At 30.7% G+C, this 18,368-nt stretch overlaps 2 protein-coding genes and 1 pseudogene across 2 annotated transcripts; all 3 read right to left on the bottom strand.

Annotated features, from left to right (window-relative positions):
* Positions 1-245: 245 nt before the first annotated feature.
* LOC119605147 (antigen 5 like allergen Cul n 1-like) lies at positions 246-1,198 on the bottom strand. The gene is made up of 3 exons (XM_037958122.1): positions 1,033-1,198; positions 589-977; positions 246-520 (listed from the first exon to the last, which is right to left on the bottom strand). The coding sequence occupies exons 1-3, from the start codon at positions 1,156-1,158 to the stop codon at positions 289-291; spliced, it is 747 nt and encodes a 248-aa protein (XP_037814050.1). The 5' UTR covers positions 1,159-1,198; the 3' UTR covers positions 246-288.
* A 3,802-nt stretch (positions 1,199-5,000) lies between these two features.
* LOC119605153 lies at positions 5,001-5,944 on the bottom strand (annotated as a pseudogene).
* An 11,432-nt stretch (positions 5,945-17,376) lies between these two features.
* Positions 17,377-18,309, bottom strand: LOC119605155 (antigen 5 like allergen Cul n 1-like). The gene is made up of 3 exons (XM_037958127.1): positions 18,176-18,309; positions 17,735-18,120; positions 17,377-17,664 (listed from the first exon to the last, which is right to left on the bottom strand). The coding sequence occupies exons 1-3, from the start codon at positions 18,305-18,307 to the stop codon at positions 17,412-17,414; spliced, it is 771 nt and encodes a 256-aa protein (XP_037814055.1). The 5' UTR covers positions 18,308-18,309; the 3' UTR covers positions 17,377-17,411.
* Between the last annotated feature and the right edge of the window lie 59 nt (positions 18,310-18,368).

The following is an 18,368-nucleotide window of genomic DNA, read 5'->3' as shown; positions in this document are numbered from 1 at the left end:
TGTGGAAAATTAATTTAGTATTTTTGTAGTATTTGCATACAATTTAAACATTTTAAGTTGTAAAAAAATATTTATTATTTATTTATTTTAATGTAAATTTTTAACAATTGTTCATAACTGTTAAATTTCCCAAAAACTTTGGAAAGTTTGGTCTGAATTAATTAATTTGTTTAATTGATTATTGTATTATCTTATTTTTCATGATTGTTATACCCTGTAATGTCCCCGATAAAACAAATTTATTGAAATGCCGTTCAAAATATTTATTTCAGAATTACTTTTCAATTATTAATATTTTTCTCGAAGAGAACACAAAGAAGGAAATCTCTTATGGGTACCACTAGCACATTTAGAGGCAGTTGGACCTTGTTCATAAACCGGAGCTCCATTTATATTAGTATAAGCATAATTACAGGTCATTAACTGTTGAATATATGCATTTCTATTATGTCTCAAGATAGCGCAACCCACATGAGTAGCTTTATCTTGTATCATAGCCGTAAAATGACCAATAGCTTTGCTGGAATATAGGAAACATAAAAAATATATAAATAATCTGAAATTTTTAAATTTAAAATAACATCTTACCCAGTATTTGGTTTTGAATAACTTTGGATAACATCCACCGGACAATCTTTATATTCATTAAACCAACGTTGTATATGATTATTAACAACTTGTAGAACAGTCTTTTGCATGCCTTTCCAGGAGGATATTGCAATGTTTTGTCCAGCATATGGAAAATCTTTAGTGTTGCGACATTGATCATGACGCATTTGACATTGTTTAACATTATACTCAGCCAGTTTGGCTAATTCGTTATTCCAAATCATGCCCGCCATACGTGCGGCTGGGGGAAATTTACCAAAACCCTGGGCGATTTGATTACGCAAGGCATTGTGCTTATTGACAATTTGGGTTCGTATAGCTGGTGTTATTTGAATTATTCTAGGATTTCTACAAATTGCTGCAAAATTCTGTAATTAATTATAATTTAAAATAGTTTAGGAAATATTTAGTAAATTTACTTACTCCATTATTGTTGCATCCAATGTGTTTTCTACCATTTCTACACAGATTTGCACTACAGTAATCTGTTTGGGCAAAAACTGCTGGCAGTAGTACCAGGAGTAAAGTATAAATTTTACCGCTGAACATTTAATTATCTATAATTCAAACACGTTCGGCAGATAACTGTCATTTTAACACTTAGTTCTAATGAATTTTATATAGTCACGCAATGGAAAATATATACAGTGAAGAGAAAAATTTAGCGCACAATTTTTTCAGTTCTATTTCGGCATTATTTCAAGTTCAAGTTCAGATGTAGTTCAGATCTAGTTCAAGTTCAAGTTCAGATGTAGTTCAGTTCTATTTTAGTTCTAGTTCAGTTCTAGTTCAGTTCTAGTTCAGTTCTAGTTTAGTTCTAGTTCAGTTCTAGTTCAGTTCTAGTTCAGTTCTAGTTCAGTTCTAGTTCAGTTCTAGTTCAGTTCTAGTTCAGTTCTAGTTCAGTTCTAGTTCAGTTCTAGTTCAGTTCTAGTTCAGTTCTAGTTCAGTTCTAGTTCAGTTCTAGTTCAGTTCTAGTTCAGTTCTAGTTCAGTTCTAGTTCAGTTCTAGTTCAGTTCTAGTTCAGTTCTAGTTCAGTTCTAGTTCAGTTCTAGTTCAGTTCTAGTTCAGTTTAGTTCTAGTTCAGTTTAGTTCTAGTTCAGTTTAGTTCTAGTTCAGTTTAGTTCTAGTTCAGTTTAGTTCTAGCTCAGTTTAGTTCTAGTTCAGTTTAGTTCTAGTTCAGTTCTAGTTCAGTTCTAGTTCAGTTCTAGTTCAGTTTTAGTTTAGTTCTAGTTCAGTTCTAGTTCAGTTCTAGTTCAGTTCTAGTTCAGTTCTAGTTCAGTTCTAGTTCAGTTCTAGTTCAGTTCTAGTTCAGTTCTAGTTCAGTTCTAGTTCAGTTCTAGTTCAGTTCTAGTTCAGTTCTAGTTCAGTTCTAGTTCAGTTCTAGTTCAGTTCTAGTTCAGTTCTAGTTCAGTTCTAGTTCAGTTCTAGTTCAGTTCTAGTTCAGTTCTAGTTCAGTTCTAGTTCAGTTCTAGTTCAGTTCTAGTTCTAGTTCAGTTCTAGTTCAGTTCTAGTTCAGTTCTAGTTCAGTTCTAGTTCAGTTCTAGTTCAGTTCTAGTTCAGTTCTAGTTCAGTTCTAGTTCAGTTCTAGTTCAGTTCTAGTTCAGTTCTAGTTCAGTTCTAGTTCAGTTCTAGTTCAGTTCTAGTTCAGTTCTAGTTCAGTTCTAGTTCAGTTCTAGTTCAGTTCTAGGTTAGTTCTTGTGCGAACACTTTATCCACTCAGTGTATTACCAAATTCCCGCTTAAACTATATTTAAATAAATATTAGTTATTTTAGTTATTTACTTTCAAATACTGTTGTTTGCGAAATTTCAAACAATTGTATTTGCCTTTCCTATAGTTTCTAAATTATAATATTTTTATTTAATTTGCAAAAACGTGGACTTTTTATTTCAAAAATTAGCAAACCTCTTTGTTGTTAAAATATTTATTTCCAGGCTTCCCTTAAAATATACATGTTGATATGGAAATTTTTAAATTATCATTAAATTGACTACAGATGCATTTTCTACAATAACATGATCTTTGACAAGTTCCTAAAGAAATATGATCTCTGACAAGCTTTTTTAAGAAAACTATCTATCTACCAGTTTTCTAAAAAAATCTGACCTTTGAAAGAAAACTGATCTTTGAAAAATTTTTTAAGGAAAAGTGATCTTGGAAATCTAAAAAAATCTAAGGAAATCTGATCTTTAAAAAGTTTTTTAAAGAAAAGTGATATTTGAAAAGTTTTCCAAAGAAAACTCATCTTTGAAAAGTTTTGTAAAGAAAACTGATTTTTGAAATGTTTTCTAAAGAAAACAGATCTTTGAAAAGTTTTTTGAAGAAAACTAATGTTTGAGAAGTTTTCTAAAAAAATGATTTTTGATAAGTTTTGACAAATTTTCTAAGGAAAACTGATATTCGACAAATTTTCTAAACAAAACTGACTTAATATAAAAATAAGAAAATGAAGTTAATATACAAATTGATCGTAATTAGTGAATGATCTCGAGTTTTAAGTTCTAATCGAAAAAATACAAGTTTAATTGATCGTATTTAGTGAATGATCTTCTTGTTAACATGGCATGTGTTTAGTAGAACACAGCTAAATAAATAATCGTGTATCAAGAAGTTTGAGCATTTTATAGAAGTGCGTTAAATTTATGTAAATATTAGATATATATTATGGGTTCATTAAACAGTTTTAATAACAGCTGTTGGTATATAAGTAAAACTGTTCTAAAATTAAACTAACAAGGCCATTTTCTATAAAATCTATATATATAAAAATGAATGTGTGTTTGTTTGTATATTTGTATGTTTGAACGTTATAGACTACTAAACGGCTGAACCGATTTTCTTGAAATTTTCACAGCATATTCCTGCATGTCTGGAATAGGTAATAGGCTACTTTTTATTTCGAAATTTCAAGTGGGCGATGAGCCACGCCCACATTAAGAAAATATAAAATCCGTATATTTTAGATAATATAACAGTTAGAGTCCTCAAATTTTGTCGGAGCCACTTTAGTGTCAATATGATCATTTAGGACAAAAAGTAGGCGGACTAGCATTAGGGGGCGTGGTACCTCCCATATCTATATATATAAAAATGAATGTGTGTTTGTTTGTATGTTTGTATGTTTGAACGTTATAGACTACTAAACGGCTGAACCGATTTTCTTGAAATTTTCACAGCGTATTCCGGCATGTCTGGAATAGGTAATAGGCTACTTTTTATTTCGAAAATTGAAGTGGGCGATGAGCCACGCCCACATTAAGAAAATATAAAATCCGTATATTTGAGATAATATAACAGTTAGAGTCCTCAAATTTTTTCGGAGCCACTTTAGTGTCAATATGATCATTTAGGACAAAAAGTAGGCGGACTAGCATTAGGGGGCGTGGCACCTCCCATATAAATTAGACACAAAAATTCGTTTATCTGGGAAACTAATATAACTAAATTCTTAAAATTTAGCACGAAGAACTTTAACATCCATGTAAACATTTTGGGTAATAAATTGGGGGACTACCCATGAGGGGAGCGGCACCTCCCATATTAATTAAAAACAAAAATTCGTTGATCTGGGAAACTAATAGAACTAAATTCTTAAAACTTTGCACGTGGCACCTCCCATATAAATTAAATACAAAAATACGTTTATCTTGGAAACTATTACAGTTAGAATCTTAAAATTTTGCACGAAAAACTTTAACCTCCCTCAAAACATTTTGGGTAATAAATTGGCGGACTACCCATGAGGGGAGCGGCACCTCCTATATTAATTAAAGACAAAAATTCGTTTATCTGGAAAATTAATGGAACTAAATTCTTCAAATTTTGCACGAAGAACTTAAATATTCATTTGAACATTTTGGAGGAAAAAAGCGGTCTTTCATCTGGGGGGTCTTGAAGCCCCCACATGAATCAAATAGAAAAATTCGTATATCTGAGAAACTATTAGAGCTAGAATCTTCAAATTTTACATGGAGAACTTTGAAATTCATGTGAACATTTAGAGCATAACGGGCGGACTTTCAATGGGTGGCTTGGCACAACATATATGAATTAAATACAAAATTTCGTGCATATTGGAAACTCTTATATTATTCAAATTTTTTATAGATAGATAGAAATTGGCGATAGATAGAAACTGGCGAACTTGCAATAATTTGCTTGACATCTTTCATATGTAACATATAATAAATCTGGTATTTATTTATACATATTCCTTTTAGGGTAGCAAAGCACACTGGGTATAGCTAGTATTAAATATAACTCTTTTAAATAAATAAAAGTATTTTTTAAAGAAACCCCTTACCCTAGACTACTAAATCCTTAAGCAAAAGTAAACTTTCAATTATAAAAGCTTAAGAATCAAATTAAGAAAATGCTTTGAATTTTATATGTTGTATATGCTTTTATTTAATTTTTTATTTTAAATTATATTTTTCCTTAATGGAACATAAGGACTTATACTTTTTATCTTTGCCAGTTTTACACTTTGAGGCACTGCGACCTGCACGATATACGGGAGATTTCTTCATATTAGTATAAGCATAATTACAGGTCATAATCTGTTGTGTGGAACCACTCTTTCTGCTTCTCATGATAGCACAACCAATATGTGTAGATTTATCTTGAACCATGGCAGTGAAATGGCCAAAAGCTTTGCTGAAATTTTATGAAAATTAAAAAATAAAATATTTCAAAATATTTTGTGCAAATAACTACATACCCCGTTTTAGGACTAGAATAACTTTTTATAACACTTAAGGGACAATTTTTATATTCATTAAACCAATTCTGTATATGGGTATTGACAACTTGACCGACTGACATATCCTTACCACTCCATGTAGTCATGGCTATATTTTGTCCAGCATGTGGAAAATCTTTAGTATTGCGACATTTATCATGTTGCATTTTACATTGTTTGACATTGTACTCGGCAATTTTGGCTAATTCGTTGCTCCAGACCATGGTGGCCATACGTTCAGCTTTCGGGAATTTGCCGAAACCTGCTGCTATTTTATTACGTAGGGTATTGTGTTTGTTGAGGATACGGTTACGTAAAGCAGGAGTTATTTTTATAATTTTAGCATTTTTACAACCTGAGGCAAATTTCTATAAGAAACGGAGAGTAATCGGTAGGTTTAGAATCTGTTTAACATAATGTTTATTTCGCAAACTTACTCCCTTATTTCCACATGCAATATGTTTCCACTTTTACACAAATTAGCACGACAATAATTAGTTTGCGCTAAAACTGCTGGCATTACTACCAGTAGTAAAATACATATTTTACCGTTAAACATTTGAATATTTATTATTCTTAGACGTTTGAAATATAACTGATATTTTAATATCTAGATCAAATCTGTTTTATACTTAGAAAATGTAGCAAGTAATATTTACAGTGGCTGGAAAGATTGTACTTATAATACATAGTACGTAAACAATTTGTATCTGTTCGCTCTTTAAAATCAGAGTTTTCTAAATCGCAATCAAAATTTACTCAAATGTTATTCATATACTTTCATCAGTGGATTAAGAAATTCACGCTTTGTAAATATTTTGAAAATTTTGTTTATTTTTAAATGTTATTTATTTACTTTATTTAGAATTATGTTTTTGTCATTTGATATTTATGGTTTTCCAATGTTTCTATAAGACGATTGATTGCAAACGAACCAATCTTATTGACATAAACTTAGAAATTTTCACATTCAATCAGTCATGCGATTTTGAAATTTTAAAATAGTACTGACTTATATCAAAAACAAGAAAGAGTGCACAGCTACGCCTAATCTTACATACTAGACTAATTATAGACTCAAGTAAAGATTATACTAAAGACTAGACTATAAATAGACTATAGACTAGACTATGAACTAGACTATAGACTAGACTAGAGACTAGACTATAGACTAGACTATAGACTAGACTATAGACTAGACTATAGACTAGACTATAGACTAGACTATAGACTAGACTATAGACTAGACTATAGACTAGACTATAGACTAGACTATAGACTAGACTATAGACTAGACTATAGACTAGACTATAGACTAGACTATACTAGACTATAGACCTAGACTATAGACTAGACTATAGACTAGACTATAGACTAGACTATAGACTAGACTATAGACTATACTATAGACTAGACTATAGACTAGACTATATACTAGACTATAGACTAGACTATAGACTAGACTACAGACTAGACTATAGACTAGACTATAGACTAGACTATAGACTAACTATAGACTAGACTATAGACTAGACTATAGACTAGACTATAGACTAGACTATAGACTAGACTATAGACTAGACTATAGACTAGACTATAGACTAGACTATAGACTAGACTATAGACTAGACTATAGACTAGACTATAGACTAGACTATAGACTATAGACTAGACTATAGACTAGACTATGACTAGACTATAGACTAGACTATAGACTAGACTATAGACTAGACTATAGACTAGACTATAGACTAGACTATAGACTAGACTATAGACTAGACTATAGACTAGACTATAGACTAGACTATAGACTAGACTATAGACTAGACTATAGACTAGACTATAGACTAGAACTATAGACTAGACTATAGACTAGACTATAGACTAGACTATAGACTAGACATAGACTGCTATAGACTAGACTATAGACTAGACTATAGACTAGACTATAGACTAGACTATAGACTAGACTATAGACTAGACTATAGCTAGACTATAGACGAACTATAGCTAGACTATAGACTAGACTATAGACTAGACTATAGACTAGACTATAAGACTAGACTATAGACTAGACTAATAGACTAGACTATATAGACTAGACTATAGACTAGACTATAGACTAGACTATATACTAGACTATAGACTAGACTATAGACTAGACTATAGACTAGACTATAGACTAGACTATAGACTAGACTATAGACTAGACTATAGACTAGACTATAGACTAGACTATAGACTAGACTATGACTAGACTATAGACTAGACTATGACTAGACTATAGACTAGACTATAGACTAGACTATAGACTAGACTATAGACTAGACTAACTAGACTATAGACTAGACTAGACTATAGACTATACTATACTAGACTATAGACTAGACTATAGACTAGACTATAGACTAGACTATAGACTAGACTATACTATAGACTAGACTATAGACTAGACTAGACTAGACTATAGACTAGACTATACTATACTATAGACTAGACTATAGACTATAAGAGAGACTAGACTATAGACTATGACTAGACTAGACTATAGATTAGACTAGACTAGACTATAGACTAGACTATAGACTAGACTATAGACTAGACTATAGACTAGACTACTATAGACTAGACTATAAACTAGACTATAGACTAAACTATAGACTAGACTATAGACTAGACTATAGACTAGACTATAGACTAGACTATAGACTAGACCTATAGACTAGACTATAGACTAGACTATAGACTAGACTATAGACTAGACATAGACTAGACTATAGACTAGACTATAGACTAGACTATAGACTAACTATAGACTAGACTATAGACTAGACTATAGACTAGACTATAGACTAGACTATAGACTAGACTATACTAGACTATGACTAGACTATAGACTAGACTATAGACTAGACTATAGACATAGACTATAGACTAGACTATAGACTAGACTATAGACTAGACTATAGACTAGACTATAGACTAGACTATAGACTAGACTATAGACTAGACTATAGACTAGACTATAGACTAGACTATAGACTAGACTATAGACTAGACTATAGAGACTATAGACTATAGACTAGACTATAGACTAGACTATAGACTAGACTATAGACTAGACTATAGACCTAGACTATAGACTAGACTATAGACCTAGAACTATAGACTAGACTATAGACTAGACATAGACTAGACTATAGACTAGATATAGACTAGACTATAGACTAGACTATAGACTAGACTATAGACTAGACTATAGACTAGACTATAGACTAGACTATAGACTAGACTATAGACTAGACTATAGACTAGACTATAGACTAGACTATAGACTAGACTATAGACTAGACTATAGACTAGACTATAGACTAGACTATAGACTAGACTATAGACTAGACTATAGACTAGACTATAGACTAGACTATAGACTAGACTATAGACTAGACTATAGACTAGACTATAGACTACTATAGACTAGACGATAGACTAGACTATAGACTAGACTATAGACTAGACTATAGACTAGACTATAGACTAGACTATAGACTAGACTATAGACTAGACTATAGACTAGACTATAGACTAGACTATAGACTAGACTATAGACTAGACTATAGACTAGACTATAGACTAGACTATAGACTAGACTATAGACTAGACTATAGACTAGACTATAGACTAGACTATAGACTAGACTATAGACTAGACTATAGACTAGACTATAGACTAGACTATAGACTAGACTATAGACTAGACTATAGACTAGACTATAGACTAGACTATAGACTAGACTATAGACTAGACTATAGACTGACTAGACTAGACTATAGACTAGACTATGACTAGACTATAGACTAACTATAGACTAGACTATAGACTAGACTATAGACTAGACTTAGACTAGACTATAGACTAGACTATAGACCTAGACTATAGACTAGACTATAGACTAGACTATAGACTAGACTATAGACTAGACTATAGACTAGACTATAGACTAGACTATAGACTAGACTATAGACTAGACTATAGACTAGACTATAGACTAGACCTATAGACTAGACTATAGACTAGACTATAGACTAGACTATAGACTAGAACTATAGACTAGACTATAGACTAGACTAGAGACTAGACTATAGACTAGACTAGACTAGACTATAGACTAACTATAGACGAGACTATAGACTAGACTATAGACTAGACTATAGACTAGACTATAGACTAGACTATAGACTAGACTAATAGACTAGAGACTATAGACTGAGACTATAGACTAGCTATAGACTAGACTATAGACTAGACTATAGACTAGACTATAGACTAGACTATAGACTAGACTATAGACTAGACTATAGACTAGACTATAGACTAGACTATAGACTAGACTATAGACTAGACCTATAGACTAGACTATAGACTAGACTATAGACTAGACTATAGACTAGACTATAGACTAGACTATAGACTAGACTATAGACTAGACTATAGACTAGACTATAGACTAGACTATAGACTAGACTATAGACTAACTATAGACTAGACTATAGACTAGACTATAGACTAGACTATAGACTAGACTATAGACTAGACTATAGACTAGACTATAGACTAGACTATACTAGACTATAGACTAGACTATAGACTAGACTATAACTAGACTATAGACTAGACTATAGACTAGACTATAGACTAGACTATAGACTAGACTATAGACTAGACTAAGACTAGACTATAGACTAGACTATAGACTAGACTATAGACTAGACTATAGACTAGACTATAGACTAGACTATAGACTAGACTATAGACTAGACTATAGACTAGACTATAGACTAGACTATAGACTAGACTATAGACTAGACTATAGACTAGACTATAGACTAGACTATAGACTAGACTATAGACTAGACTATAGACTAGACTATAGACTAGACTATAGACTAGACTATAGACTAGACTATAGACTAGACTATAGACTAGACTAGGACTGACTAAGACTAGACTATAGACTAGACTATAGACTAGACTATAGACTAGACTATAGACTAGACTATAGACTAGCTATAGACTAGACTATAGAACTAGACTATAGACTAGACTATAGACTAGACTATATCTGACTATAACAGACTATAGACTAGACTATAGACTAGACTATAGACTAGACTATAGACTAGACTATAGACTAGACTATAGGACTAGACGATAGCGACTATAGACTAGACTATAGACTAGACTATAGACTGACTATAGACTAGACTATAGACTAGACTATAGAGCTATACTAGAGACTAGACTATAGACTAGACTATAGACTAGACTATAGACTAGACTATAGACTAGACTCTAGACTAGACTTAGACTAGACTATAGACTAGACTATAGACTAGACTATAGACTATAGCTAGACTATAGACTAGACTATAGACTAGACTATAGACTAAATTAGACTAGACTATAGACTATAGACTAGACTATAGTCTAGTCTATAGTCCTAGTACTATAGATCTAGACTATAGACTAGACTATAGACTAGACTATAGACTAGACTATAGACTAGACTATAGACTAGACTATAGACTAGACTATAGACTAGACTATAGACTAGACTATAGACTAGACTATAGACTATAGACTAGACTATAGACTAGACTATAGACTATATAGACTACTAGACTATAGACTAGACTATAGACTAGACTATAGACTAGACTATAGACTAGACTATAGACTAGACTATAGACTAGACTATAGACTAGACTATAGACTAGACTATAGACTAGACATAGACTAGACTATAGACTAGACTATAGACTAGACTATAGACTAGACTATAGACTAGACTATGGACTAGACTATAGACCTAGACTATAGACTAGGACTATGGACTAGACTATAGACTAGACTATAGACTAGACTATAGACTAGACTATAGACTAGACTATAGACTAGACTATGACTAGACTATAGACTAGACTATAGACTAGACTATAGATTAGACTATAGACTAGACTATGGACTAGACTATGGACTAGACTATAGACTAGACTATGGACTATAATATAGACTCGACTATAGACTAGACTATAGACTAGACTATAGACTAGACTATAGACTAGACTATAGACTAGACTATAGACTAGACTATAGACTAGACTATGGACTAGACTATAGACTAGACTATAGACTAGACTATAGATTAGACTATAGACTAGACTATGGACTAGACTATGGACTAGACTATAGACTAGACTATGGACTAGAATATAGACTCGACTATGGACTAGACTACAGGTTATACTATGGACTTGCCTATATATTATAGACTAGACTATAGACTATAGAGTCGAATAGAACTAGAACTGAACAAGAACTGAATTAGAACTGAACTAGAACTGAACTAGAAGTGAACTACAACTGAACTAGAACTGAACTAGAACTGAACAAGAACTGAATTAGAACTGAACTAGAACTGAACTAGAAGTGAACTACAACTGAACTAGAACTGAACTAGAACTGAACTAGAACTGAACTAGAACTGAACTAGAACTGAACTAGAACTGAACTAGAACTGAACTAGAACTGAACTAGAACTGAACTAGAACTGAACTAGAACTGAACTAGAACTGAACTAGAACTAAACTAGAACTGAACTAGAACTGAACTAGAACTGAACTAGAACTGAACTAGAACTGAACTAGAACTGAACTAGAACTGAACTAGAACTGAACTAGAACTGAACTAGAACTGAATTAGAACTGAACTAGAACTGAACTGGAACTGAACTAGAACTGAACTAGAACTGAACTAGAACTGAACTAGAACTGAACTAGAACTGAACTAGAACTGAACTAGAACTGAACTAGAACTGAACTAGAAGTGAACTAGAACTGAACTAGAATTTAACTAGAACTGAACTAGAATTTAACTAGAACTGAACTAGAACTGAAACAAAATATTAATAAAACTACCCAGCAATTCTTACATTTTCATAAAAAATTTAATTTACTTTTTTTGTTATTTTAACGCCTTTTTTTGCATATATGTACGATTTTTAATTTCCTTTACTAAACTTTCGAACTTTTCCTCTTTTATATAAAGCTTTCTTATTACTCCCCATACCACCCCACACTTCTCACTACTGAATCTCTTTCCTTTTAATCCACTCACGCATTTTACTTTTATCCCATTTACTCCCTCTTCGAAAATAACAACAACCACACATAACTTTTTGCAACAGAGTACCAATGACAATAACAACAACAATTACTTGCATTTTGCTTTTAGTTTTCTAGAAATTTCTGAAGTGTTCGGTTGCCCGGTGATTTGCGTTCGCTTAATTAATTAATAAATCCTATTAAAAGTTAATAAATTGCAAATAGTTTTACATAATTATTTAGTTTAAATGTTGTTTAATATTCGTGTGTAAAAATATCGTTAAAAAATATCAAGTAAATTAGTTAAATTTTGTTGAATAATTTTGCAATTTTGTGCCGGTCGCTTTGTTGCTTTGGCCATTCGTTTGTAGGTATACATATAAATTGTTTGTTTGTGTGAATGTGTATGGCTGATTGGTTGGTTGGTCGCTTGTTTAGTGGAATAGCGAAAAAGAAATAAAAAGTAAAGAAAAGGCTTAAGAAAAAGCTTTTAGTGCAAAGAAAAAAAGAGGCAAAATAAAGTTAAATAAGCTTTTATGTGCAGTGAAAAAATATAAAGAGGAAATAAATTCCATATCGTTAAAAAAGCTTTATAAAAGTCAAATAAAAAGGTTGTTAGAATAAATCACATACATATCAAATTAAAGAAAGGAAACAAGTGCTAAATAGGTGAGTGATTATTTTAAATTTACATAACACAGTGAGACAAAATAAACATTTCATGAACATTGACAACTTTGTCGAGGGACGTTTTCTTGTCACTGAATCTATTCCGACATTCATCATGTTGCATTTTACATTGTTTGACATTGTATTCAGCTATTTTGGCCAATTCGCTGCTCAAAACCATGGTAGCCATACGTTCAGCTTTCGGGAATTTACCGAAAGCAGAATGATGCATATTTTGCCGTTAAGCATTTGAATATTTGTTTTTTCTGGAAAGTTCGAAATATAACTGTTTATTTAACACCTATTAATATTTAACAAATTAATATTATACTTAAACAATGTAGTTGAAATTATTTACAGTGACCTAAAATTTTAAAATTTCATTTAATACTATTAATTCAAACAAATTTGTTTTCTAATACTCCTTCAGGAAACAAATTACCTTTTTTTTTGATAAAACTGAACCGAAATAAGATAAGTGTAATTAGACATTAGATATCAACAATTTATTATTTATTTCTACAATTTTGATTGTGCTCTATTGTGTTTTGTTAAGGCATTAAAGCGTTAATATTGTTACTAATACAACGGAAATCAGCGTTAGCAATAAGTTTTAACTGTTTCGAATCTGTTGCCAACCATGAAAAGAAAATTTTAGTCAAAACAAATAAAAAGGCAGAGCGCAGTAGTTGGCCTTAACGAGTTCTAGTTCTAATTTGTAGGACCAATGTAATGTGAGTGTTTATATTTTTAAAATAATATTTACGGGTTTAAAATAATAACGTTTGAATATTTGTTAATATTTATTTAAAACTGTAAACACAGTGGTGTAGATCTTAAGCAGTAATCTATTTATTTGACTTATGTATGAAACACAATTAAATAAATAATTTTGAGACATGGAGTCATTTGCGCATTAGAAACAAAAGTTTAAAATTTGTAACACTTTGTTTTCTGTAATACTTATGATAATTAAACAAATTCAGCTTTGAACGAACGAACGAACGAACGAACGAACGAACTAACTAACTAACTAACTAACTAACTAACTAACTAACTAACTAACTAACTAACTAACTAACTAACTAACTAACTAACTAACTACTAACTAACTAACTAACTAACTACACTAACTAACTAACTAACTAACTAACTAACTAACTAACTAACTAACTAACTAACTACTAACTAACTAACTAACTAACTAACTAACTAACTAACTAACTAACTAACTAACTAACTAACTAACTAACTAACTAACTAACTAACTAACTAACTAACTAACTAACTAACTAACTACTAACTACTAACTACTAACTAACTAACTAACTAACTAACTAACTAACTAACTAACTACTAACTAACTAACTAACTACTACTAACTAACTAACTAACTAACTAACTAACTACTAACTAACTACTAACTAACTAACTAACTAACTAACTAACTAACTAACTAACTAACTAACTAACTAACTAACTAACTAACTAACTAACTAACTAACTAACTAACTAACTAACTAACTAACTAACTAACTACTAACTAACTAACTAACTAACTAACTAACTAACTAACTAACTAACTAACTAACTAACTAACTAACTAACTAACTAACTAACTAACTAACTAACTAACTAACTACTAACTAACTAACTAACTAACTAACTAACTAACTAACTAACTAACTAACTAACTAACTAACTAACTAACTAACTAACTAACTAACTAACTAACTAACTAACTAACTACTAACTAACTAACTAACTAACTAACTAACTAACTAACTAACTAACTAACTAACTACTAACTAACTAACTAACTAACTAACTAACTAACTAACTAACTAACTAACTAACTAACTACTAACTAACTAACTAACTAACTAACTACTAACTAACTAACTAACTAACTAACTACTAACTAACTAACTAACTAACTAACTAACTAACTACTAACTAACTAACTACTAACTAACTAACTAACTAACTAACTAACTAACTAACTAACTAACTAACTAACTACTAACTAACTAACTACTAACTAACTAACTAACTAACTAACTAACTAACTAACTACTAACTAACTAACTAACTAACTACTACTAACTAACTAACTAACTAACTAACTAACTAACTAACTAACTAACTAACTAACTAACTAACTAACTAACTAACTAACTAACTAACTAACTAACTAACTAACTAACTACTAACTAACTAACTAACTAACTAACTAACTAACTAACTAACTAACTAACTAACTAACTAACTAACTAACTAACTAACTAACTAACTAACTAACTAACTAACTAACTAACTAACTAACTACTAACTAACTAACTAACTAACTAACTAACTAACTAACTAACTAACTAACTAACTAACTAACTAACTACTAACTAACTAACTAACTAACTAACTAACTAATACTAACTAACTAACTAACTAACTAACTAACTAACTAACTAACTAACTAACTAACTAACTAACTAACTAACTACTAACTAACTAACTAACTAACTAACTAACTAACTAACTAACTAACTAACTAACTAACTAACTAACTAACTAACTAACTAACTAACTAACTAACTAACTAACTACTAACTAACTAACTACACTAACTAACTAACTAACTAACTAACTAACTAACTAACTAACTACTAACTAACTAACTAACTAACTAACTAACTAACTAACTACTAACTAACGAACTAACTAACTAACTAACTAACTAACTAACTAACTAACTAACTAACTACTAACTAACTAACTACTAACTAACTAACTAACTACTAACTAACTAACTAACTAACTACTAACTAACTAACTAACTAACTACTACTAACTACTAACTAACTAACTAACTAACTAACTAACTAACTAACTAACTAACTAACTAACTAACTACTAACTAACTAACTACTACTAACTAACTAACTACTAACTAACTAACTAACTAACTAACTAACTAACTAACTAACTAACTAACTAACTAACTAACTAACTAACTAACTAACTAACTAACTAACTAACTAACTAACTAACTAACTAACTAACTAACTAACTAACTAACTAACTAACTAACTAACTAACTAACGAACGAACGAACGAACGAACGAACGAACGAACGAACGAACGAACGAACTAACTAACTAACTAACTAACTAACTAACTAACTAACTAACTATACATACATACATCATTTGTAGTACAAGCCGCGTATTGCATCGACTTGTATCTTTGCACACATGTCACACATTACATACACACTAACAAATTACCAATGCCCTGTATTACCACTCTCAAACAAATACAAGCTGTATAACCAACATATTACTGCCTTATCTCTGTTCTTTATGCTTTTATTTATAATTTGTTGAGGAAATTTTTAGAGGTAGTCTCAGATTTTTGCCCATATCTCAGTTATTTATGGACCGATTTTTCTGATTTTTAATAGGAAACGGAATGACAAAATGACCTTCTCACGAAGGTGAAGGGTATAAAAAGAACAACGGATATTGACATTTTTCATTTTGAATTCAGAAAAGTAATTACATAATTAATTAAAAATTACATTTTTCATTTAAAATTCAGAAAAGTGCAATTGAAATTAATATGTTTTATTTAAATTTCTGAACAAAATAATTGAAATTTTGAGTTAAAAAAAAACATTAAAAATAAGATTTTTTAGTTGAAATTCAGAACAAATGATATTGAGAATAATTCAATTATGTTTGTGATTTTAAATAAAAAGACAAGAAATAATAATTTAATAGTTTTTTTCTTATGTAAAACTAATTCATTTCCTTGTGAATACTAAATGAAAAATCTCACTTGAATTGATCATTTTCGAATTTGAAATTGAAAATAACAGTTATAATTTGGCTTCTCTGAGTTTTATTGGTCTTTAGTGAAAATTCTCAATTAATATTTTCTGAATTTATAATAAAAAAGAGTTTCTAAGTTCAACTATAATAGAACTGAAAAAGACCTGCAGAAGTGATGCAGGTTTGTCATAGAAGTGATGTCGTTTATATTTGATTCCAAATTCACTACATCTGAAGTCATTTTTTAAGAAGTGAATTTAATGTTTTGTTTGAAAGTGAAATTGTGGTATTATAGAAAAAAAAAACTAAATGGACTTAAAAAAAAAAACTTCTAAAGAAGTTAAAAAAAAATTGCCTTTTAAATCGGACATTTGTCACATTTTTGTTTTTATTTAAACATTAATATTTGTCACTTTTAAGATTGTAATTCTCATTGACAGAACATAACGACTTAAAATTAGGATTGCGACCAGTAGTGCATTTCGAGGCCGTACGTCCATGCCTATAAACGGCTGAACCTAGAATATTCGTATAAGAATAATTACAGGTCATTAACTGCATAGTTTGACCATTCGATCTTTGACGTAAGATGGCACAACCCACAGCCATGTTTTTCTCCTGAACCATAGCGGTAAAGTGACCAGATTTGGAACTGAAATTAGAGGAAATACCAGTGATAGTTTTTGTAAAAAACCACTTAAATTGTTCAGTGTTTTACTTACATATTTTTCAACTTCCTAATATCACTCATAGAACACTTTTTATGCTCTGAAAACCAAGATTGAATCTGTTGTATTAATACGGCACCAACAGGTTTCTTCTGGCCACTCCAAGAACTTTTCGCTATATTTTGTCCAGCAAAACTAAACTTGTCGGTATTGCGACATTTGTCATGTGACATTTTACATTGTTTGACATTATATACAGCCAGTCTAGCTAATTCGGGACTCCAACGTATCGTAGCCATACGAACGGCTCCCTTCAAACCATTAACTTTACCGCTAGCCACACGATTTCTCAAAGAATTATGTTTTTGGACAATTTTTCTTTGTAATTTAGGGGTTATACGTATAATTTTGGCATTTTTTGCACAGGCACCAGCAAATTTCTAGAAAATGGAAGAATTCATTTATAATTTTCGGTAATTTTGTATTCAAACTTACTCCATTATTGTTGCAGGCAATATGTTTTCCCTTTTTACACAAATTAGCCTTACAATAGTTGGTCTGCGACAGGGAGAACTCGATTATACAAAGAGTTAGTAAAACAGCAAAAATTATCTTGAATTGATACATGTTTATAGTTAAAGGTAAAAGTTTAAACTGACTAACTGTCTAAAAAGTATTTTTATTAAAA

The sequence above is a fragment of the Lucilia sericata genome, unplaced genomic scaffold (genome assembly GCF_015586225.1).
Source record: "Lucilia sericata isolate MDLA Ls3-8-SP2 unplaced genomic scaffold, ASM1558622v1 Contig000461F_arrow, whole genome shotgun sequence".
Classification (NCBI taxonomy): Eukaryota; Metazoa; Arthropoda; class Insecta; order Diptera; family Calliphoridae; genus Lucilia; species Lucilia sericata.
The sequence above is the reverse complement of the archived record's forward strand: the minus strand, read 5'-3'. Positions and strand labels throughout refer to the sequence as shown.

Coding starts and splice junctions, on each gene's coding strand:
- LOC119605147 (XM_037958122.1), bottom strand. CDS start 1,158: ATGTTCAGCGGTAAAATTTATACTTTACTCCTGGTACTACTGCCAGCA. Junction 978..1,032: donor TTGGATGCAACAATAATGGA/GTAAGTAAATTT, acceptor AATTAATTACAG/AATTTTGCAGCAATTTGTAG. Junction 521..588: donor TATTCAAAACCAAATACTGG/GTAAGATGTTAT, acceptor CCTATATTCCAG/CAAAGCTATTGGTCATTTTA.
- LOC119605155 (XM_037958127.1), bottom strand. CDS start 18,307: ATGTATCAATTCAAGATAATTTTTGCTGTTTTACTAACTCTTTGTATA. Junction 18,121..18,175: donor TTGCCTGCAACAATAATGGA/GTAAGTTTGAAT, acceptor TCCATTTTCTAG/AAATTTGCTGGTGCCTGTGC. Junction 17,665..17,734: donor ATTAGGAAGTTGAAAAATAT/GTAAGTAAAACA, acceptor CTCTAATTTCAG/TTCCAAATCTGGTCACTTTA.